The sequence below is a fragment of the Oryctolagus cuniculus genome, chromosome 8, assembly GCF_051225735.1.
Source record: "Oryctolagus cuniculus isolate XC-2025 breed Fujian yellow rabbit chromosome 8, ASM5122573v1, whole genome shotgun sequence".
NCBI lineage: Eukaryota > Metazoa > Chordata > Mammalia > Lagomorpha > Leporidae > Oryctolagus > Oryctolagus cuniculus.
In genome coordinates, this window is record NC_142874.1 from 95,112,253 (window position 1) to 95,137,487 (window position 25,235).

Here is a 25,235-nt window from a genome sequence, read left to right on the forward strand (position 1 = left end):
GAGTGAAAGGTGACAAGTAAGTAATAATAGTGGTAGCCATTCTCAAAGGGCTGGGAGTCCCCCGTCAGAAGAAAAAGGGAAGTGGAAATGTGACATTTAGGGAAGAACCTGATAGGATCTTTAAAATTGAGAACTAGTTATTATGAAGGGTAAACACAAACACTGCACTTGACTTATGTCATATTTTCTCGGGCTGAATAGCTGATAAAGTCACAACATGGTATAATAAATTATACATGACATTTTCATACAAGAAGTATTGAAATACAAACAAAAGGTAATGGGCAACAATTTTTGTTCTAATAATATTAGGATATTTAGGCATAAAGATAAATTCTGTGTACATTTTCAAGACTTTTAGGGTTGAGGAAGTTTAGCTGTTTGTTTGTTTGTTTTTTTGTTTTTTTTTTGTTTGTTTGTTTGTTTTTTTGCCAGGCACTATTTGGATATTTGTAACATCAATGGGCCATACAAATTATTAATTTAAAAAATTAGCCTGCTGTAGATTTAGTGAACTCTGAGTCCTGTCTGTGGTTGCCTCGGCAGAGCCAGACCAAATGATTTCATGGGCCTTAAACAGCTGAGGAGCTGGGCATTCTCCATTGCTAGTTAGCTAATTTCAAGAGGATGCAATAAAAAATTGATTATAGATCATATATTCTTATACTAACAAAAATTTCTAAAGTTTCCAAATCTGATTTTAGAAATCATGTAAAAATATGAATGTTTTATTTAACATCCTACTATTACCAATCAAAGGCAATACAGAACATACGTGAAACACAAGACATCATGTCCAATTATGCTTTGTGTCTACCTTGGAACTTAAAGTTGTCAGAACTTTGCTGGTTGTGATGTTGCCACATAAGCTTCAATGCAGGCATTGTTAGTGGGACATCTGACTGACAGAATGTGGAAATGGTTAGCTTTTATTCTTTTAGGTTCTGGGACTTAGTAAACAAACTGACAAAAATCCTTCTCCTCATAGAGCTTACATTCTATTATGGAGAGGAAGTTGTTTTTTTTTTTTTTTAATAACTGCATTATATGACATGTTAGAAGGTAAAAAGGGTCATTGAGAAAAACAAAGCAAGAGAGTATATTGTATCTCTATATATATTTGGGAAATTATTGGCTTTTAAAAAAAGATTTATTTCTTTCTTTGAGAGGTAGAGTTAGACAGTGAGAGGGAGAGACAGAGAGAAAGGTCTTCCATCCCATGGTTCACTCCCCAAATGGCCACAATGGCTGGAACTGGGCTGATCTGAAGCCAGGAGCCAAGGAACTTTCTCTGGGTCTCCCACGTGGGTGCAGGGACCCAAGTGCTTGGGCCATCTTCTGCTTTCCCAGGCCATAGCAGAGAGCTGGATGGTAAGAGGAGCACCCGATCAACAAGAAAAGACCTATTTTTAGAAGGTGGTATCCCAGTTTCCATTCACCATTCTGCCTAGGCCGTAGTACTGACTCAGTGACTTCAGGGTAACTTTTGGGCTTAAGAGTCCCCGTGACTCCAGCCCGGGACTAGAACCAGCGCCCATATGGGATGCCAGCACTGCCGGCAGACGATTAATCTACTGTGCCACAGCACTGGCCCCAAATTATTGACTTTTAATAACTGGAAGCATCTTCAGCATTCATGGGTATTAATAAGGATAAATTAGAGTGAACAGAAACTTTAACAGAGAGATTAGAGAGATTAAATGCAGACCGTGACGAGGGAAACGGGAAGTTATAATAATGGAATCAAAGTTGGTAAGAGGCTTAGATCATGTCTACGAAAGCCCTGGTCTTCAGAACAAGAAGCAGAAATCCTGACAGTTTAAAGATTGGAGACTAGCATTAGAATTGGAGAAAGACAGAATAAAGCAGCATTCATTCCTTTAAGACAAGTCTACACTTTGACCTGCTCTGAGTACAAAGATTTTTCTCATGACCCACAGCCAAGTACTGTGGATTTTACACTACCGAAGACGTTACGAAATTGTAAGGCAGAAGTGTAAGGTTTTGGTTAGTTGGACATCATCTCCCTTGCTATTCCTGCCAGTAGATGAATGTCAGATAGTCTCTGTAATAAACTCACTTTCTGGGAACTGCCAGGTATGGCCAGGCCTACGTCTGGCTGGCAGGAGTGGCCTGAAATATCTAATTCTAGCCCTTTCCATTGAGGAAATCTAGGAGTGCGAGCCTTGCAGGGGTCTGATCCTCTGTGGAGACAGACGCTGTCCCTAGTGATCTTGATCGAACGAAGAGTTTGCACTGCATCTGATGCTGACCAAGAAATCATCAGCCCAGAGCCAACACTAGGCACCCAATCAACAAGAAAAGACCTATTTTTAGAAGGTGGTTTCCCAGTTTCCACTCACCATTCTGCCTAGGCCTTAGTACTGACTCAGTGACTTGAGGGTAACTTTCGGGCTTAAGAGTCACTGTGACTCCAGCATGCTATCTTGCTTCCTTCGGCCTCTTACTCCCAGAGGGACAGGATTAGAGCACTTATCTGTCCTGGGTTTTACCTCTTTCCCCCAGGCTCAGTGGCTTTTCGTTCATCTGCCTGGGACAGATAAGAGGAATAAAGTCAGCGAAGCATAACTGCGGGCTTGAAGCCAGCAAGTCAAGTACAAGGGACCTCTAGCAGGAGTTCAAATAGCAAATCCACCATTGGATAATGAGTAGAACAGAGGAGAGGCACTGAAGAGGATGAAAATCTTAGTTTCTTAAGTTTGACTTCAATAAATAGGGAAGTAATTATAGTAATGATGGTGATACAGCAAGTCCTAGCTTTGGAGAAATAGAATAGGAGTCTGGACTACAGATCTTTATAATTCCTAATGCATTGATCAGTCAGGATGACGTATTAAGCTTAACATTGTCCCAAATGCCATGTCAAGAAACCTTGACTTTGGAGCAGACTTAAGTGATCCTTTTGCCTGGCGATTGGCTCAGTGTCACAAAGCTTCAACCAGGATGCAGGTCTGAAACTGCTTTGCAATTTGTCAGCAGACATACTATGTAAATTTTCCCTAACTTGGAGAACGACAGGAAGGAGTAAAGAGAACGAGAAAAGGACTTAAAAATAGAGTCTAGGAGAACAGTTTGAAAGAAGGGAGTGGAAAGATATCAATAGCTTTGAAGGCCACACAGAACTCCTATCCACAGTCTTCCGTTCACTCATTTATTCAGTTATTTAATGGGTAAATAGAGCAAACCTGGCAGATATGGAGAGGACAAAAACAGAGGTAGACAAAACAAAGACCCAGCTTCAAAAATCTCCTCTCCGTTGCCAGTGACCAAGCATTGAACAATACAAATGTAGAGCTGGACACAAGGAGTGAGTTTGAAGTGAAAAAAATCTTAGAAACTGAAATGCTTATCAAGGTCAAGGCAGCAATGGAAATAACAAAGATATATAATGGGAACAGTGGAAATAACAAGGGTATTCAAAAAGTTCATAGAAAATGTGCATTATGAAAAAACTATGTGAATATTCAATTTCTTTGCATCAAAATAAAAATTTTAGCTCTAATTTTCCATGAATTTTTTAAGTGCTATTTGTTTATGAGGACAACTGCTGGTTAAATCATGAAGTGATTTGCATGGTTAATCTGGAGAATTACCGACTGTTAAAAAAATGATTGTAGCATCAATTTCATAGGTTAGAATATTCTATTGCAGGCCTGGTGTGGTCAGTATAAAGCAAAACCACTGGCTTGTGGTTTCCATTGTGCCTTTCATCTGCAAAGACACACTGTGTTATTCATATCAAGGTCTATCAGGCCACAGAACTCACAGACAAGGTAGAAAACCAATGATGGCATCTCAGTCCACCGCACTGAAGTTAGCAGAAAGCCCATGATCAAATTTACCAGGAAAACAAGTCTGGACAAGTTCATGGTAAGCAGTCGTGTGATTAAGACTTGAGTTCCTTTTTTGCCACAGGTTCTTGGAGTTTCCTGGCCTTTGATTAACTAGATTTACCATCATTTAGGACAAATAAAGTTGTGACTCTGTATTACAAATATAGGGGTAAGCTTTTCCACACTTCATTGAAATGGTCTGGACAAAGAAGTTGGATAAATTAGGTACCACAAGAGGTATCTTCTGTTTCTTGAAACCATGACTTTTTCGGTTTGATTCTCTGACCATTTCTTTTTAAAAAAAATTGTAAATATTATAAAATGGATAGCCCATTTTATAGAAATTGTACACTTTTAGTCAATGCAAAATCAATCCAATAAGTGGCACATCAGAGAAAATACCTGCTTTATACAAAATATATTATTTTCTCCTATAGATAATGTTTACATATAAAGTGTATACTTTATTAATGTAGCATATGGCATAGTAATAGACAAAATGTTCCTAAGCATATCAAATGGCACAGCGTAGGCATACAATTCAGTGGAAGTGACAACTATGACATTCTTTGATTGATATCTATCTTGATCCTCCCTCATGCTGCAACAGTATCTCACAGTTCAACAGAGAGTTCAGAACTTACCTGTCTCGCTACCAATCAGAGGCTGATTTGCAAAATGCTTGACAAAATCCTTCAAAGATGAGTATTCGTTAAAGCCAAATTTAAATGAATATCCAGTATACTCAACGTGAAAGTGCTTGACAGAGTCTTTGGCTCTGAAAGGGAAAAAGATATGTTTACAATATTTTAAAAGTGAGTTTTTTTTTTTTTTTTCAAAAGAAAATATATTCTTACATAACTCTTTCTGAAAACCCAAGTGCCTGGGCCACCAGTCACTGCCTCTCAGGGTATGCATTAGCCAGGAAGCTGGATTGACAGCAGAGAGAGATCTCACCCACTTTTATCCACTGTTACACTCCCTAAATGATTGGAAAGGCTAGGAAATCAATCCAGGTCTTCCACTCAGGTGGTAGGGACCCAACTACTTGGGTAACCACTTACTGCCCCCACCCTCCAGGGTGCCCGTAAGCAGGAAACTAAAGTCAAGAGCAGAGCCAGAATTTAAACCTAGGCATTCAAGTGTGTGATGTGGGGGTCCCAATATGCACCTTAATTGCTAGGCCAAAGGCCCGCCCCCACACCCCAGGCCCAGTGTGCTGTTATTTTATGTATAATTTACTCAAGATTATCTTCTCTTTAATTGTTTTAACCTAGAAATCTTTTATTTAAGGTATACAAACTTCATGCATTTTGTATATACAAATTTAGGAACACAGTGAATCTTCCCACCCTACCCTCCCTCCTCCCCACACTCCCACCCTTCTTTCTCCTCCCTCTCCTACTCTTTCACTTGCCAAGAGCATTTGTCCTAGCATGAGCTTAAGGGCAGGGACTTGGCAAGATGGAAGATGCCTGTAACATCCTCACCAGATTCTCCTCTGTCCTTGGCCCTCCTCTCTTACTTGTCTGAGTCCTGTTTGTGCCACTCACTTAGTCCTGTGAACCCAAATCTTGTCCTCCCTTGCCTAGCTCTCTGTCTACTGAGTGAAATATCATGTTTCCTGCCATAGCCTTTTCCATTTTTGGAAATCGGGCAGAGTACTTCTGTGTCTATAGATCCACTTTATCTGAGCCCAGCCTGTCTTTCTAGCCTTCCTCCACTATTCCTGTCTGGGCTGTCCATGCTCCAACATGATCAGGCATCAAAATCACTGGGAAGGCTCCTTAAAACCCAGATTGTTGGGCTGCATCCCCAGATTCCAACTCAGGAGGTCTGGGGGAGAGAGCCTGAGAATCTGCATTTAATATTTATTTGACAGGTAGAGTTATAGACAGTGAGAGAAAGAGACAGAGAGAAAGGTCTTCCTTCCATTGGTTCACTCCCCAAACGGCCGCTACAGCCGGCGCTGTGCCGATCCGAAGCCAGGAGCCAGGTGCCTCCTCCTGGTCTCCCATGCGGGTGCAGGGGCCAAAACACTTGGGCCATCCTCTACTGCACTCCCGGGCCACAGCAGAGAGCTGGACTGGAAGAGGAGCAACTGGGACTAGAACCGGGCACCTATATGGGATGGCGACGCTGCAGGCGGAGGACCAGCCAAGTGAGCCACGGAGCCAGCTCAAGAATCTGCATCTCCAGCCTATTCCCAGGTGCTGCTGCTCTGGGGATTTCCCTTCAGAACTAATGGGACTGCTGTTCATCAGGAAGCACCAGCCCTGGCACTCCGCTCATCCGCTCCTCTCCTCTGCCACACCTTCCCCCGTCTCTGCCGCTGGAAATCTTAGCTACCAATTAGGTTCAATTCAAATACCATCTCCTTGGACAAATACATGGCAAGTCCAGCTTCAGTTTTTACTTTTTTCTCTTCTCAAGGAGCCTGAATAGAGAATTCAGTCACATTGTACGTGACTTCTGAGGCAGAGACACAGTGAGGGCAGCGATTTATGTTGTTCGGAGCCACCATGTATTTTGGTAATTTGCTATGGAACGTGGAAACGGAAAATGAAGGCCCTGGACACAATGACTAGAGAAGCAGGTATGTAAACTCTTGGCCTTTGACTTCACAGAAGCCTGTCGTCAGTTACTTAGGAAAAGACTTTCTTAGCCAGTTCCTCACTTGGATCAGGGAGGACATGAAAATCAGAAAACAAAGGCTGTCATGGATTTGGATGGAAAAGAGGATTAGACAGGAGAAGGGAGTGTGTGTGCTGAGTTAGTGAGGACGACTCCTGCACCAAGTAGAGCAGGGAGGAGATGGAGACCTGTCTTACGCCAGGGCAGCTGAGGGGCTGTGTTATGTCCTAGTGTGATCAGAATAGGAACCTAATAGGTCCTAATGGGGGGGGGGGTGCTGGAAGAGTCCTCGTGTCCTCTGCCTGATTCCTTGAGACCTACCCAGAGCCCAAGGAGAGTGGCCTCCTGTCCACAAGAGACAGTGCCAGATGCTGTCAGAGAACCTGTCCCCTCCCTGATTACCACAGCTGGGTTAACATCTGTGATCCGGGAGGCCAGCCAGGAAGAAGCAGGTGGTAAGGAGATACTGTGGAAGGCTGGGCAGTCACCACATTTGGCTGGGTGCACCTGTTAGAGACTGCCTTAACTTTCCTGCCATTTGGGGGATGTGGAGCCTCAAGAAAGAAAGTTGGGTCCTTTACAGGAAAAATTGGAAAATTGCTTGTTGTCTGCTTGGGTTTGTGACTCGGCAACTCGTATCATCACAGATCATTCTGATGTTTTAGAAAATGATGGAAAGGATCCTGGTTGGGTTTCAGGAATTTGCATTCTGATGCTCTTTCTTTTCCTTCCTCCCTCCCTCCCTCTCTTATTCCCTCCCTCCCTCCCTTCCTTTCCTTCTTTTCCTTCCCTTCTTTCTTTTGTGTGTGTGTGTGTGTGTGTGTGTGCGCGCGCCAGCTGCTTTAGTGCCAGCAGCCCCGGGCAGAGCCCAGGCAATGTGTTGGGACCACCACGCTCTCCTTATCATTGACCTATTGGGTGCCAGATGCTCCCACACTTTGGGTTCCAGGCCCTTCATAGCCACGTGCGAGGACGTGACAATCCCTAAGGCTCCTCTAGCTGCAGCTTTTCTCCTGCCTGTGGATGGATGCAGCAGGGGCATTTCTCACAGAGTCGCTGCTGAGTTTGAAGTCTTCCGACTTGGAGGGGAGGGATGATCCGGCAGAGTGAGCGACGCTCAAGTCCGTAAGTGACAGGTGCCCCCGGAGGCATTCCTGGAGTCCTCGGGTGCCCTACCTCACAGAGAGCGAGTACAGGCCGCTCTGCTCATTGCTGTCCCTCAGCAGGTAGCTCCCGTCACATCCATTGGACAAGAGAAGCGCCTCGGCCGCGTGGCGTGTGAGGTTGCCGTGGTACCACCTGGAAAGCAGAGGACAGTGCTGTCACTCAGGGCAGGCCACGGGGACACTTCCTCTCCTGGGCTTTAGGTCACAGGTCACCTTGCAATGTCCTCCACCAGAAGTAAGTAGCCTGGAAACCCAGCCCCCAGCCCAAACCTCAGGACGAGGAAATCCCTGGGAGGGGCTGAAGAGGAGCGCTGAGAACATAGTCCTATGTTGAACCTGGTCTCCCAGGCCCTCAAGGACCTCACATGGAGACAGGGTCTGCAGCACGTGGAGATGAGGTCATTTAACCCAGGGGAGTGGTGTCCCCTGGTAGAAAGGAGGATTGGGGCGAGACTGGTGTGCAGGGGAAACCACGTGAGCAGAGAAGCCAAGCCTGCAAGCCAAGGAGAGAGGCCTGGGTAGACAGTCCCTTAGGGCCCTCAAAAATTACCAATCCTGCTGGTGCCTGGATTTCTGACTAGGGCCCCCAGAGCTGGGAGACAACAGATTTCGCGGTTGAGCCCCAAGTTATGGCAGTTTCTTCCAGAAGCCCCAGCTAACTCACATGGTGTTGCTTTGTAAGCAGATTTTTTTTTTCTTTTAAATTCCAATCCCAAACAGTCATAATAACAAGCTTTGACCTATTTTCTTTCTTTTCACTGCTGTTTCTCACCCTCTTTTGCAAGAGTGGTCTTATTTCACGGAAAACTATAGAGTAATGGCACTGGAAGCCAGCAGCATGAGTGAGATGCAACCAGTCACAGGGGCTCCACATGCTCTCAGTGAGGAGCAAGCTCCATCACATACGTTGTTTCAAATGCATAAGAGCTGGGAGGTTCCCAGGAGATGCAAACTGATCTGTATGTGTGTATTTGTGTTTTAGACAAAGTAACAGGACACCCATGGTAAAAGAAAAAAAATCCAAATAATCCAAAAGAAGGCATGGTCAAAATCAAGCTTTTACCTACCTTTGACCCCTGCTCCTTCCCCAAAAGGACCCCAATGTCAATCACTTTCCTGTTTCCTCCTGACAGTCCACACATCTACAGGCAATGCACGTATCCCCGGCCACTCTTAATTCTGCAGAAATTAAGAGTGTGGCAGGCACAGTGCTGGGCACCTGGTCCTTTCCCTTAATGACAGGCACTTCATGTTCTTTCTCACAACATGGGAGTGGCAGTAAAGTGCAATGATTAGGGTTGTAGCCCCAGGAGTGCGCCTGCCTGGGTCTCAGTCTGTACCAGTCAGAGCCAAATCCTTGGGCTGGTGACTTAACGCACCTCAGCCTCGACTTCCTCAAGTGTATGAAGGTTTAATACCAGTCACAGCTGGTGACCGATTGTCGGTGCTGCACACGTCAGTACAGTGCAAAGGTTGAAGCAGGCCCAGAGAACAGCCGTGCTCAGTACCTGTTCATGGCCTTCAGGAAGCCACTGGGAGTCATAAAGCCTCTGCAATATGATTTTCTTGTTGCTCAAGTAAAATTTCCTGTTTCTTTGCATTTAGTTTGGACAACAGACAGGGAGCAACCAGAGGCGCTGGCTGACTGCACGGGGCCCACAGTCCGGGGCAATGGCAAAGCAGCAGAGAGGAGCAATTACACAGCCAATGTCAAGGTGAGGAATGGGGTGCTGTTAAAGAGCGGGTAGGGCACAAGAGCGTCGAGGAAGAGCCCTGCTCTGTAGGTGAGGGGCCTTGTCCTGAAACATTCTGGCATCCACTGGGAACTTGTGTCACCTGAAATTTTGGCCTGCATAATAAAGAACAGATGTAAGTGCCTCTATGGAAGGCAGTTTCTCCCACAGCTCCATCAGCCAGCTGCTTTCTGGAGCCGCATTTCCTATGCTTCTCGAGCGTATTTCCTCTTGGGGCAGAGATGCCTCCATCCAAGATTCGAAATGTATTTGCTAACTGAAAGCAATGACGCGACGAACACTTTCTAAGCGTCCTTACTGAGTGCTTTACCCAGAGCAGCCCTATTCGTTGAACTGATCCCCGGACAAGTTCAAATCTGTTCACTACAAAGTGCTTGCAAAGAACAGCTGGAAGAACTACAAGCGAAGCTGTAACAAACACCAAGTTCAGCTGAAGCCAAAATTCTAATTCTTGTTGATAGAGGAAATCTCCACAAGGTCACGAGTCCTTAAATACATTTTGCCAAGAATGAATTTTGGGATGAACATTTTAGCATAAGATTCCATTTGAGTCAGCAAATCTCTTACCTGAAGCAATATTAGAGTCACAGAATTAAAAAACATAAAGGATTAAGACATTCCTTTGGATTCTTCCCGGTGGACTCTGAAGTCCCTTTTTAACATTTATAGAACTTTGCTGTTATTTAATTGCAAGCTGGCAGCCATTTTTACCAAGATTTTTTATGACAATCTTTTACGTAATAACTGTACACCTTAAACATATAACAAGTACTTGTATTTAGAGGGAGAAGAATGACACTGGGATCTGACGGGGAAAACCCTGAGAGAGCGTTGGTTTCTGGGTGGCAGTTTTGTTTGAATCCGTTTGGGCTTTATGGAATGTGGGTCCTGACAAAGGCTCATATGGAGCTTGCCAGGCAGCCACCCACACCTGGCGAATGTCCTCATTCCCCAAATAGCTCTTCCACACATGCCTAAACATCCCCCTTTCATTGAGTCAAGTGTTCCTGTCCCCGAAACTCTGATGAGTGTATGTCTCAGGGCAGTGAACAGGGAGCCAAAGAACACAGGGTAGCCTTTGTAGGCACTTGGCAACCTTTGATAAGGATGGCTCAAGACTGTCCATGAAGAACTGAGAGTTAAGTTGCTGGATGTGCCACTATCAGTTTTCTCGATTTTCAACCATTCTTTCAAATCCATGCAGATCCTTGTGCAAGACATCGTGTTTGGCAGGTCAAAGGAAATAAGAATGAAAATGCCTGGGCTGAACATCAAGAAACCACTAATTTAGTCTGGAAGAGCCTTGCAAACTCCATCCAAGTGAGAATATAATACTCAAGAGAGGTTCCAGGAAGAAAGATCACAAGCAGGTTGAACAAGCCAGGATGTAAATGGGCCTTAAAGATATTTAAGTTATTTTAAAAGTATATACAATGAAAATTAAAATATATACATGCAAAGAAGAGAAAATCGGGCTGATGATGTGGCATAGTGGGCTAAGCCTCTGCCTGTGGTGCCAGCATCCCATATGGGCACTGATTTGAGTCCTGGCTGCTCCTCTTCTGATCTAACTCAATGCTTATGGCCTGGGAAAGCAGTAGAAGCCCAAGTGCTTGGGTCCCTGTACCCATGTGGGAGACCAGGAAAAAGCTCCTGGCTCCTAGATTCGGATCGGCCCAGCTCCAGCTGTTGCGGCCATTTGGTGAGTGAATCAGTGGGTGGAAAACTTTTCTCTCTGTCTCTCCCTCTGCCTCTCTATGTAACTCTACCTTTCAAATAAATAAAATCTTTAAAAAGGAGAGAGAGAAAAAATCAAAGTCTTTCATAAAAGAGGAAATCTATATTTCTAACAGTCTCAGTACTGGATCAGAGAAATGAAAATTAAAATAACAATGTGATATTTTTCCTTATTTACTAGATTATCCATAATGGAAGAGTTAGATGGTATTAAATAATGGAGGGTTTGGGGGTGATGGATATTATTGTCTGTTGCTGGTAGGGGTGTAAGTTGGAGGGGACTGTAGGGAACCCAGTGTAACTGAGTCTGCACATATGGTCAGTGATTCTTCTCTAGTGTCTGCCTAACTGAACACTCACATGAACAGAAAGAAATGTGGACAAAGGGCAGTGCAGAATTGTTCATGGTGTAAAAATCTGGAGCTGTCCTAAACGTCTATCAACCAAGAAATGACAGATTTCAGCACTCCTAAGATAAGATGGTACAAGAAGTCAGCCAGCAATGTTGGAAAAAGTGCGAGCATCTCTTTGTTTGCCCAGTGAGGGAAGGAGTGGGATACCAATGACATTTAGTGAGAGGGTGGCAGGAATGCTTAATATCTTACAAAAAGAATTATGCCCACCTGAACAATCAAGGAATGTTTTTCTTATAAGGCCAATGCTGAAGATATTGTATATATACACACATCAGCGTTGGTAGATCCCCAAATATAATGTTGTTAGAAGGACTAGCTATGCGCCCAGTATGATATTACTTAGTTTTGACTCCCCCACTACAAACAATCCAACATATATAAATATTAAGGATATAAAAGCATAAGTCTAAAAAAACACACACCAGCTCAAAAGTTTGGTTTCCCATGCAGAAAGAACCGCTATTGAAGTGATTGGCAAAAGAGACTTTAGCTTAATAAAATTTTCCTAACTTAGTGCATTCCAATGGAAAACACTGAATTAGAGACAAGAGAAATTTGTCAATTTCTCCCTTAATCCAACCTCCAGAGATTCTTTTATTTCATTTGTTTGATCAAAGTTTATTGAGTCCTGGAATTGATCAAGGCAATTAGGTGAAGGCAGAGGAAGAGGAAGAAATAGAGAAGAAAAAGAGCTGGAGACATAGATACAGAGGTCAAGAGGGAGGGAAAGAGAGACAGAGAAAGAAGCAGAGGTAGACCTTTTGTCTGCTTAAAGTCTGGTGGGATCCAGAGTGGCAACTGTTCAATGAGCTAAGACAGGGAAGGGGAATAACAAGAGCACAGGCCTAGAAGCAAAAGAGAAATGGCTGTGCGAAAGAAACAGAACACCATGTGGTCGTGGGAGTCATTCAGGGTGACTGGAAAGGGTACTGCAGGACAGGCGAGAGCTGAAGCGGGGAGGCGCTCAAGGCTGGGCTATATACCACCCAGGATGCCCGAAGTTCCTTTACTGGTGTCTGCAGAGCCTCTTACGGCTTACTGAGCGTACTTAACACCTCATTACGTGGAATCCTAACTGCACAGGCCTTGAAGCTCCTGCAACCATAACTGTATGGAAAAACTGTTGGCTGGCGCTGTGGCTCTGCCTGCAGCGCCGGCACTCCAGGTTCTGGTCCCATTTGGGGCACCAGTTCTGTCCCGGTTGCTCCTCTTCCAGTCCAGCTCTCTGCTGTGGCCCAGGAAGGCAGTGGAGGATGGTCCAAGTGCTTGCAAGGGCCCTGCACCTGCATGGGAGACCAGGAGGAAGCACCCGGCTCTTGGCTTCGCATCAGCACAGCGCCGGCCATAGCAGCCATTTGGAGGGTGAACAGAAAGAAGACCTTTCTCTCTGTCTCTCTCTCTCTCTCACTGTCTAACTCTGCCTGTCAAAAAAAAAAAAAAAAAAAAAAAAAGGAAAAGAAAGAAAAACTGTTTAGGTTTTGTTATTCTGATTATTAGCAGTAAGAGCCAAATCTTAACAGGATTGAAGCTTGTAAAATCTGGAAGGCTCTTTAGGAAAAACCATATAAAGTAACCAAAAAAAATTGTATAACCTTTTTTAAAAGATTTATTTATTTACTTGAAAGGCAGAGTTACAGAAAGAGAGAGAGAGAGAAAGAGACAGAGAGAGAGAAAGAGAGACTCTTCCATTTGGGTTCACTTCCTAAATGGCTGCAACAGCTGGAGCTGAGTGGATCTGAAGACAGGAGCCAGAAGCTCCTTCTAAGTCTCCCACATGAGTACAGGGGCCCAAGTACTTGAACCATCCATCCTCCACCGCTTTCCCAGGAGCATTAACAGGGAGCCGAATCAGAAGTGGAGTAGTGCCCATGTGGAATGCCGGTGCCACAGTTGGCAGTTTAATCTGCTGTGCCTCAGCACCAGTGCCTGTACAACGTTTTAATCATTTCTAAACTCTAATAAATACCTTGTCTAATCTTGTCACATGCTGCTGGTGACAGGGAGATCACTATTTGTCTAGGCGAGCTCAATCCATTATATCTGTGACCGACGGACAGGACGCTCTTGCCTACACCGAATCACTGCTCCCCGCTTAGAGCTTTCAGCAGGCTGTCCCAGAGCTACCTCTTGAATTTCTATCAATGACACTTACGCAGATAGTTGAAAACATTGAGAACAAACCCTCTTTGCTTCCCATCAGCTTCTCATCCAGACACCTGCTTTCCTCTACCTTCCAGTTTAAAAAAAAAAAAAAAAGTCTCTGGTAGATTAAGCTCTGAGATGCAAAACAACCAGTGCAGACCCCTCTTTTTCCAGGCTGCTGGGCCCACACAAGGCAGCCTGAAATTGCACTCGTGTCTTCGCAATTGCATCACGCAGCTGATTCACGCGGAACCTACTGCTGATTCAGACTCCCAGTTAGGTCATCTTCCTCCGCGGCTCTTCCGAGGTGGATGTTTTTTGAATTCAGTACAACAAGAAACCTGCTTTTTTTCCCTGCTGGGAAACGCCAAGTGGAAAGGGATGCTGAGGAGCAGTCCACTCGGACCACACGCATCCCGGGAGAGACAGCGAGGAGCTCGGTGAGGCGTGGCCAGGCCTTTGCCTCCAGCCAATTCCTGGGCTAGTCCATCTGCTCCAACCGCTTCTAAGGTCTGACAAGCAGCAGCCTCTGGGTTCTCCTCTGGCAAGGTGACTAGTTATCCTGCCTAGGAAGAAAACCTTCCTCTTTCAGATATTGGAGCATTGTCTGTGTTTATCAATGTTTCACGTACTTAAATGTTTGCAGAAGAGAACAAGCTACGGGCTTTCCTAATCATGCGATATATCACGACTATGCCAGACATTGTGTTGGTGCTGGGGATTCACTTCTATCCCCTTTACAATAAAGTTCATTTTCCTGAAACTAAAATAAAAGTAAAGATATAATACATTCTTTTGGTCTCATTTTCCCTGGAGAAGTACAAAAGAGCAAAGAACTACTCTATCTAGAACAGTACACCAGGAGCAGTGTTAGCATCTCCCCTTGCCCAAGGCCCACGCGTTGCGGTAATTTTGTCTCAAGGCTAACAAACAGAGTCAACAGAGCAGAGACTAGCCACGCTCAGAAGAATAGTTCGTACTGTGTGTACAAGATTATCAGACCCTGAAGATGACCTTGAAGGAAACAGCGGTGCTATCCCTTCCATGAGACAGTAACAAAATAGGAAACAGCCACCCCCGGAGGATTGTCAGAGCTGCCTGGCAGTGAGGCGCAGGAAATGAGCCCAGCCACAGACAGAGCAGGCCGGCTCGCTCCGGAAAGCTGGTCCCCCGCTCAGCCTCCTCTCCGTCCATTGCAGTGCCTCCCTGAGCAAGGACCTTGCCCCAGGAGACTGCAACCTGCACAGTTCCTTACTGCGTAGGATTTTATGGTCCGAATTTGCTGATCTAAGTTCTTATCACACTCAGCTGCCTTTTAAAGGAGAGGCTTTTTTTTTTTTTTTCCTGACAGGCAGAGTGGACAGTGAGGGAGAGAGACAGAGAGAAAGGTCTTCCTTTGCCGTTGGTTCACCCCCAAATGGCCGCTGTGGCCAGCGTGCTGCGGCCAGTGCACCATGCTAATCCGAAACCAGGAGCCAGGTACCTCTCCTGGTCTCCCATGCGGGTGCAGGGCCCAAGTACTTGGGCCATCCTCCACTGCTCTCCTGGGCCACAGCAGAGAGCTGGACTGGAAGAGGGGCAACCGGGACAGAATCCAGCACCCCAACAGGGACTAGAACCTGGTGTGCCGGCGCCGCAGGCGGAGGATTAGCCTAGTGAGCCTCGGTGCCGGCCCAAAGGAGAGGCTTTTAAACTCGTTCAACCAACCCACAATATACAATACATGTCACATCACTCCTTTTATGTGGATACTTTAAAAATTTGTAGAAAAATGGAATTAAAAGCTAAGTTTACTTTGGCAAAAAAATTTGAAATCTGTGTCTAGTTTTTCCACAGTACAGTTTCCATGAACTTTTGGAAGATCCCTTGTGTGTCACAAGCGCACATACATGACCAAGATGTTACAGGCAACGGCACTTATCCTTCTATATTCTAGTCACTCGAATTTTTGTTTCCATTTCTTTTGCACAAAAATGGATATGACTCACCAGATTCACTGTGAGACCACAATGGGCTGCTCCTGGTATCTGAGAAGTACCGCACAGTGCTGCTATTCAAAGTATAGATGGACGAGCCCAACGCTGTGGCCAAATGGGCTAGGCCTCCGCCCTCAGTGGCAGCATCCTGTGTGGGTGCTAGTTAATATCCCAGCTGCTCCACTTCCCATCCAGCTCTCTGCTATGGCCTGGGAAAGCAGTAGAAGATGGCCCAAGTCCTTGGACCCCTGCACCTGTGTGAGAGACCCAGAAGACACTCCTGGCTCCTGGCTTTGGATCGGCTCAGCTCCGGTCATTGAGGCCATTTAGGGAGTGAACCAGTGGATGGAAGACAGTTCTCTCTGTCTGTCTGTGACTCTGTCTCTCAAATAAATAAATAAATAAATAAAATCTTCCAAGTTTAGATGGACTACCTCAGCATCTTTTTAGGAATGCACCTTCTCTGGACCCATTCACCCACAGAGCCTCACGGGATCACTAGGTAACTTAGAGCTTAAGAAGCAAGGAGCTGAAGGACTCTTGGTCCTAAGCACCTTAATTCAGTTCAGTAGCCTCAATCATTTGAGTTCACAGAACTTGGCATCTGGGGACAAAGGCAAATTTAAGTTCCCAGTGACATTTCAGTACCAACAGGGAGGAAAAAGGAAGAATCTGCAGTGAACATGGTTAGAGAACCAGCCATGGAGCTCATCTAAATGATACAGTAAATGGTATAAAATGAGGAACTCGTGGAGGCCTGGAATGATCAGGGAAACCTTCAGGGAAGAGGAAGATCATGTGCTGGGGGTGAAGAATGAAGACAGGATTCATCAGATAGAGAAAAGGGCATCCAAGAGGAGGACTGGCATAAGCAAAGGCACTGGGGTTGCCAGGTGAGTGCTATATACAGGCAACTGAATGCCTACCTGGAGCAGAGAGTTCATGTCAGGCAGGGGAACAAAACTACAGCAGAAGAACTGGTGAATACAGAAAACAGTCTTGTACCTTGAAACCTGAGCTCCATGTCCAATTAGCTTATATAGTTCTTTTTCTTAGAAAATGTATTTGTTGGCTGGCGCCGCGGCTCACTAGGCCAATCCTCCGCCTGCAGCACCAGCACTCCAGGTTCAGGTCCCGGTTGGGGAGCTGCATTCTGTCCCAGTTGCTCCTCTTCCTGTCCAGCTCTCTGCTGTGGCCCGGGAGTGCAGTGGAGGATGGCCCAGGTGCTTGGGCCCTGCACCCGCATGGGAGACCAGGAGGAAGTACCTGACTCCTGGCTTTGGATCAGCTCAGTGCGCCGGCTGTAGCGGCCATTTAGGGGGTGAACCAACGGAAGGAAGACCTTTCTCTCTCTCTCTCTCTCTCACTGTCTAACTCTGCCTGTCAAAAAAAAAAAGACAAAAAAAAAAAAAAAAGAAAATGTATTTGTTTATTTGAAAAGCAGAGCTGCTGAGAGAGAGGGGAAGACAGAAAAGAGAGATAAATCTACCTTCCTGTTCACTCCCCAGATGGCTGCAACGGCTGGGGCAGCACCAGGTGAAACCCAGGAGCCAGGAGCTTGTTCCGGGTCTCTCCCATGCATGCAGGGGCCCAAGCATTTGGACCATCTTGCACTGCTTTCCCAGGCCATTAGCAGGGGGCTGGAATGGAATTGAAGCAGCCAGGATTTGAACTGGCGCCCCTGGGAGATGCTGGCGTTGTAGACAGTGACTTAGCCCATGGTGCCACAACACCGTCCCAGCCTGCATATTTCCTGATGATGATGACATTTCTCAGTAGCTTGCACCTACAGGTCATTCATACATTTCAGGGCAAAGAGAAGCAAAGTAGAACCCAGATTCTGTCCCAGCAGAGTTATGAAGAAGACAGATTTCACACTCCTGACTGTGTGCAAGTCGCTCAAATGGCTGGACGTGGGATAGTCAATGAGAGCACTCTGGAGCGTTGACTGTTCCCTCAGTTATTCTCACTTGTGACTGCCCTCTGAGCTCAGGTGCACGCACATGGCAGAAGCGTGACATAGGTGCACTCCCCGTGCCGGGCGGGGGCCGCGGAGGCATGTCTCATCGCCCTGACTTCCCAGCTGCTGAGTTTCTGCCCAGCCTCCACAGTCCTACTGAACACAACGGTGCTGGGACACGAGACAGACTCCGCAGGCGTTCCCACGCTGAGCAGCCTGCCCTGGGCTGATCCGTCCTCAGCATGGCGTCCACTGCCCGGCTGCTGCTCTCCCTGATGCGGCTTTGCTCACAGAGTTGGTTCAGGATGCTTTGATTCTACGGAAGATGAAGCTCGCAGCCCTCGGTGCCGTTTGAAATCACAGGTTTGGGATAAGGAGCTGTCTTATTTAGCTCTAGAGTATCAGAACTGTGATTTCTATTATAGGCAGGCTGTGCTGCAGCTGCGAAGACGGTGTTGCTCATGCTAGTGTCTGAAGTGTCATATCCACAGGTGTGGGCTCATCTTCTCACCGATCACAGCAATGGGCCCTGTCCAAGTAGAGAGAACCTAGTGGAGGCCTTGCCGATGGTTTGGGAAGTTGCAATGCGGTTCAGCCAGGCAGAGTGTGATATACAGGGGAAGCTGCAGAAAGACCAGCATGACCTTCCCTGTAGGGAGGGCTTTGCGATGGAATCAGCACTAGCACTGTGTCCTCAGGCATGTGTGCTCCTAGCATAGCTGCATGGTGAGGCCAGTGGCCCCAGGCTTCTGGGGGCAGCCTGAGTGATAACAGAAGCAGACTATGTGATAACAAAGGCACACTATGTTCATTAAAGGCAGGTCCCAATCTCCTTGAGGGAGTCAGGCACAGCTAAAGGAAAACAGGATTGAAGGGGAGAAGAGAATTCTGTGGGAGTTGGGGACCAGGATAAACCTGTTTTTACAGGAGTCTGAGGAATGAGGCAAGACATTCTGGGAAATCGAGACATGGAGACAGAGATAGAAACACAGAAACAAAGTGGCACTAAGAATAAGAGGCCCAGAAGTCCAAGAGCTGTAGGTGGAGGGATGGAGATAGAGAGGCAGGATGTGGAGACAAGAGCAGTCCATTGGCTCACACACACGGCCCGAGGCAGGTGGTGACTTACAGGTGGTGCACTTGGAGGGTCTTCAAAAAGCACTTGGAAAATGTGTAGTATGAGAAAACTTTGCCATAGTTTCAAAATTTTTTGCACCAACATAAATCGATCCTTTAATTCCACTTTTCTATGAATTTTTGATGTTCCCTCATGCAGACATAAACTGACCCAAGAGACAGTGACAGGGAAACGAAAGAGATAAAGATGCACAGGCACACAGAGAGGTCCCCAGAGCCTGACGCGCAGAGACGGAGCAATACCCCCGGGGTATCAGAGAGCTGGAGGAGCAGCTGAGGAGCAGCCACTGGCTGGGGGAGGGATGGGAACTGCATCCCAGCACAGCAGAGACCCTTAGGCTCATCCCCCCACCCTGCCCCGGGGCAGCTGCACCGTGCAGGAATGCCCGCGAGACCAAAAGGGCACCATTGCTCCCCTGTGCCTGAGACACACGGAATGCTTGGGTTGGACTTGAAAAAAAAAATCTCATGGAAAAGCAGGGATCCCAAACAGAGATTCTGTCAGATGCACTCGTGTCTGAGTGGGATCTGCTTGACTCTGCTCGACTCTGTTTAAGCTTATAACCTGTGCCTCATAAAATGATGGCTCAGGGCTAATTGTTTATGGACTGTGATCATCACTGACAGGATACCATTGTGGACTAGAATGGAGATAGAGAGAGACACTTCCAGGAAGCCACAGCTGCAGGAACTTTGGGGAATGTAATAAAACAGACAGATCCTTGTCTCGTTAGGTATCTCTTCTCTATGCCCCGGCTCAGACGATACCTCTAGCCAACATCAATTTATCCCACAGTAAAAACCACTAGGAAGAAGGGGCCTGAGTGAGACCAAGGGCCATGAATACAGTCTTGAGTTCTGGTCTTCGTTTTGACTCAACCTGGGGGGCAGTTCAACACATATCTATTGATTTTTAAAAACAAAGCATTTCATTCATTTGAGAGGTAGAGAGATAGAGAGAGCAAGAGTGAGAGACAGAAGCGGCGGGATGAGAAAGAGAGATACTGAGCTCCCATTCACTAGCTCACTTCCCAAATGCCTGCAACATCTGGGGCTGGCCCAGGGACAGGATCAGGGTCAGGGCCAGAGCCAGGATCTGGGAACTCAACCCAGACCTCCCACATAGGTGGCAGGAACCCAATTACTTGAGTTTTTCACCCCTCCCAGAGTCTGTGTAAGTAGAAAGCTAGAGTCAGGAGCCAGAGCTGAGAACTGAAGCCAGGTACTCGTGTGTGAAACACAGGCATCTAAACAGCTGCTCTTTGTCAAGCAGAAGTCCCTGGTGGAGAAGTCAAAGATGAACATACACCTACAGCCTTGCTCCTTAAGAGTTCACCAACAAAAGGAGTTTACTGTGCCCTAAAACAGCATTGGCATCTGCAGAATGGGTATAAGATTACCTGGTGGACCCACCCAACACACTATCTCCTGATGGTGAGTCAGAACCCAGAATCAGTAACCTGAAACCTAGGCAACTTTAGAAATTTACAGGGATAAAGCAAAAAGAACAAAAAAAGTGTTAGAAGATACTTGTGAAACATTAAAGCTTTCAATATATGTTTGACACCATTTTTAAAAATACCCCACAGCAATAGGACTTGTTTTACTTGGATATGAATCACTTGCTATGCTTAGTTTAGTGGGATTGCTGATGTCTAGTCCTGTTGTCTCCCTTCTATTCCCAGGTCAACTCTCCTTTCTTATTCACCAATCTATAAACTGGCTCACTAATTAGTTTTCGTGGTTCTGGACCATTGTCATCCATCATGCTCAACTACCAAATTAATCCACCTGAAACATGATGACCATGTAATTCCATGTTCCTACAAACATCCAAACCTTGCTTCATGTCCATGGACCAAATCTACTTCAAGTGCTCTGAAATGTGGGCCAACTGAAATATCCAAACTTTAATGGAGAGGAAAGACCACACCAGCACCAGCTTTAAGCAGACACAGAGGGAGATGGTGGGAAAACGTCTTACCTGAAGATAAGAGCAAGATTATACACATGGTGTGGCTGCAATCTGTGTGTGTGTGTGTGTGTGTGAGAGAGAGAGAGAGAGAAGAGAGACAAAGAAGCTGAACAATATAATTTCAGATGGTTGTACATGGCTGACCTTTTTGGTGTCTTTCTTTGTTTTAAAAACTTTCAATAATTAATATTACATTACTATATTTTAATTGTTTATTATTAATAATTTCACATGTAAATAGAAAACAGTATAAATATATTATAAATCATACACTTACATAATACTCATATTTTAGGTAAAATAATTTTTCAACTTTTGCCACATTTTTTCTTTATCCATATGTTTTCGAGAAAGTTTTAAAGTACATTACAGATAGAATGACACTTTACCATTAAATCATTCAGCATGTATCTCCACAAGGTAGCATTCTCCTACATAGCTCAAACTATTATCCAGACATACTGTTATTGTTCTTACGCTTTTTAAAGTTATAAGCATTTTTAAACAGACAAAATCTAGCCACAGATTTTGGGGGCCGGTGCCAGGGGACAGAGAGTGAGGGTGAGGACCATAGAGAAGCGAGGGAGCCCACTAGCTGGGCTGCGGTTGGTTTCAGGCAGGTCCACATTCGGGTCAGAGCCAGAAGTGAATGGGCTCAGAATAGTGTTTCTCCCTGAGGGGAGCTGGCGGGATCCAGAAACTAACCCCAGCTTTAACAAGTACTCTAAAGGTCTCGTTATGACAACAGAGCTACAAGAGGAAAGGGGAGCTTCTCACTGAACAAGGCTGAGGGTCGAGTCCATGAGAGGCAGAGATGGAACCGTCGGGACTGGATGCGTTAAGGAGAGATGGTGCCGTGTGCTCGTTACAACACTGTTTGGCCGCCAAAGGGTCACCTTCCATTTTTAGAATGCAAGATCACAAAATTGCACAGCAAGAGAAGCAAGCCTTATTGCTGTGGTTGATGTCACAGCTGTGCAAACAGGTCTCATTAAAACCTCCCTTTATTGTACTTTATTTATCTTATGGACTGTAGTGTACTTTCTTAGTCCACTCAATTCTTCTAGTCCTGAAAGTGGAATGTACACAAAATTCAATATGACACTGATTATTTAGGGTGTTGACTTGGCTTTGTGTGCATGTCTACTATGTGAAGAATAGAGAGAATAATGTCTTCTTCAACGAACTTTGTTGGTTGTAGTCATCACAGAACCTTCTTTGCTTCTCTGAATTCAGCACTAATATGTTGTCATTATATAATAAGAGAGAAATTTCATGAAAATTAGCGACTTGCATTAGTAGCCAAGGATGTGGGCTCTGGACAAAAACTTGGACTTGAAGGCCTTCTGGCCTGTAACTCTGAGCATGCTGGAGAAGCTCTGGCCCTCTCTTTTCTCAGTTGTAAATGGGGATGTGTTAGTAACAGTACCTGCTTCTCAAAGTTGTGTGAATTAAGTAGATTTTCACATGTAAAGGGCTTAAAATAGTGCCTGGCACAAGGCAAGCATCCAATCAACACCAGCTGTTGTTATTTGAATGCGTAGCTTTAACTTGCAAAGCAGCACTGCATTGGGTGTCTCGGGAGAGCCCCTAGGTATATTCCTCTGTTCCCCTACCTGCCAGGGCTCCAGCCTGGGCAGAGCATTTATCTTCAGTGAGGTCACTGGCTGCATCTATGAGAGTGATACTGTGATGGCAAACGGACATAATGCATGTGAATGCATAATGTTGGTGCATAGTAGGTGGTCGGTAAACAATGCCTATCACAGCGGGGAAAACAACTAAGCCTAGACACTCTGGGACTTGTGGCCACCTGGCTCCTCCCTGTGTTCATCCACAGAGCCAAAGTTGGAATTCTTTCTCGTCTTTCGAAGGTCAGAGCTGGGGTAAGCAAGGCATGTGCCTCGCAACAGGGACCTGTGTGTTTCTTCCCATTTATTCGCTGGGTCAGCAAACTACCAGCTGAGGGCCAGTTCCTGCCAGCCACCTGCTTAGTGTAGCATAGACTGAGAGCCAGGAGCCTCTGCACATTTGAAATGGTCGGGAAGAAGATGACTGTGTTGTGATTCATGAAAATCAAATGAGGCTCACGTCGCAGTGTTCATGGATGACAGTTTCTTGGAACATCTTCTCGCTCGTTGGCTTCTGTGTTCTCTGGCGGGTTTTGTACAGCAGTGGCGGGGGGCGGGGGGAGCTGTGACAGAGATTGTAAGGCCTGCAAAGCTGAGGATAATGATCATCTGCTCTTCATTTAAAGAGTCTGTGGCTACTTACCTACTATAACTTTGTTTCCACATGCAGATTACTGGGCAGAGGCAGGAGCATTGGCACAGTGGTTAGGATGACACTTAGCATGCCCACGACTTGTATCAGAGGGCCTGGCTCAAGTCCAGGCTCCACTTCCAACCCAGCTTCCTGCTAATGCACACCCTGGGAGGCAGCAGATGGTGGCTCAAGTACTTGGGTCTCTGCTATCCACCCAAGGAGACCCAGATGCAGTCCTGGGCTCCTAGTTTTGGCCCGATCCAGCCCTGGCTGTTGCAGGCATTTGGGAAATGAACCAGCAAGTGAAATATCTTTGTTTCTCTGTCTCTGTGCCTTCCAAAGGAAAAAAAAAGTAGTATGCTCTTATAAAAAGAATGTGTCTGTAGATATGCACCTGTGTTTTACAGCAATCGGATAATTTTTGAGGCAGCCTTAGTGTGTCCTTTATATGTTGTATTAGCTTCTTGGAAAGGCCTGGCCAGCTTCTTGGTTTGAGGCTAAGGCACGGCGCCAACACCTGAGCTACAGCGAGGAGGGCTTTTCACGGTAGTGAAAACTCAAGGGATTCTTAGAAAATAACACGATGACAACCTTTCTCATCGATTTCTGCCTGGTGGGATCCCGGACTAGGGGAGCGGCCCAGCCAAGTCTCAGAGCCCAGGCACTCAGCCCCCTCCCCGGACGCCTGGTGTCTGCTCCCTGGCGGGGCCAAGCTAGCTGTGCACCTGCGGTCATCCATGAAGCTCACCGGGCACTCATCAGCTTCCTTTCCTCAGAGAATCTGTCTTTGAAGCGCAGATTTCTTCAATCCTGCCCCTGTCTGTGCCAGGCCCAGCAGGAAACCCTAGCCGGCTCTCCTGACTGCTCTCTCCCGGCTCCACGCTCTTGTCCTGCAGGCTCCAGCATTACGTCGCTGCCCTGGCCCCTGTCACATGCTGCTCCAAGCCTGGGCCATAGCCTGCCATAAAAGAGTACCCGGCAAACCTGCTGGGTTGAGGAGCGCCCACCTGCGCCCGCTGCGGGGACAGGCAAGGCAAGGCCAGGCAGGGTGGGATCTGAGAGGGAGGATCCCAGGCGCGGAGAAGCCAGGTGACCACCTGTGGGGGCCCGGGCGCGCTCCTCTGCAGCTCCCGTAGCACCTGCCCCAGGCCGCCTCCAGCCCCCCCCCCCCCCCGAAGCCCCCTCTGTAGGTTTGGAGAGCAGCCACCTTGTTCCCTGCTCCCTACCTCTGCCATCTGACCCTGCACAGCCAGGGTATAAATAAAATTGAGCCACTGTTTAAGATGGTTTTACTTCTCTTTGCTTTTGGACACATGGATGCATTTAGGACGAAAGAAAATAAACGTCTTGAGATTGACGCTCTGTAAGTGAGGCATGGGAACGCATCTGAATTGCTTGATTTAGAGACTTTAGGAAATCATAAAGCTGTGCTTGAGCAAGTGGATAACATTTGTCCTAGAAAAGCAAATGAGGGCTCTGTTGTGGCTCAGGGTTCAGCTGGCAGAGCCTAAGAAAAACAGGCACCAACGAACAAAGACTTAGGATATTGCTCCCACATAACCACTAAAGACTATCTCTTCATTGCTACCAAAAATGCAGGAATAAGAATTTACCTCCAATGACCTATTAAAAATAACTTAAGAATTAAGTCACTAAAACCAGCCATTTTTTGTCCGTCAATTGCATTAAATCGCCATGATTTTTATGAAGCTTTTAAAAAATGGAATCGATCAGAAGGCTTGAAACAGACCATACCTCACCAGTGCATTAAAGAGCCAAAGAACAAGTTTCATTTATATGTGGAATTCTGCCAGAGGCTTCAAGTCATTGTCAAGGTCTCACAAAGTATCAGGTACACAGAGCATCTCAGTGACGTGCTGGTGGGGCGGCTACTGCCTCAGACTGATTATTGAATATTCAGCTTTGCAAGCTGATGGTTAGAGCCTTGGCAGCATGCAAGCATTTATACCAGGGAAACAGGCACATTTGAGAAATCAGTGTTCCTTCACTCCCCACCTCTGCTCCTCTGCTTTTCCAACATACCATGGAGTAATGTGTTTAAATACACCAGGCTCTCGGGGTACTTTTGGAATGGAATGAACTGATTAGTACATATCAATAAAGTCATTAATCAAAATGATCCAAAAACCAACAAGCACAATGGCAACATTTATGAGTGGTCTTCTGATTCAAGTGTATACCCAACAGACTGAAAATGA

At 46.0% G+C, this 25,235-nt stretch overlaps 1 protein-coding gene across 2 annotated transcripts in view; it reads right to left on the bottom strand.

Annotated features, from left to right (window-relative positions):
- Window positions 1–25,235, bottom strand: part of DAPP1 (dual adaptor of phosphotyrosine and 3-phosphoinositides 1) — a 57,369-nt gene that overhangs the window by 29,597 nt on the left and 2,537 nt on the right. Inside the window, exons 2-3 of one of the 2 annotated variants that reach the window (XM_002716954.6) lie at window positions 7,665–7,787; window positions 4,499–4,632 (exon numbers count right to left, since the gene is read on the bottom strand). In XM_002716954.6, coding sequence (XP_002717000.1) covers window positions 4,499–4,632; window positions 7,665–7,787 — 257 coding nt within the window. The remainder of the gene's footprint in view (window positions 1–4,498; window positions 4,633–7,664; window positions 7,788–25,235) is intronic. The other variant, XM_070047834.2, reaches the window with a different exon arrangement.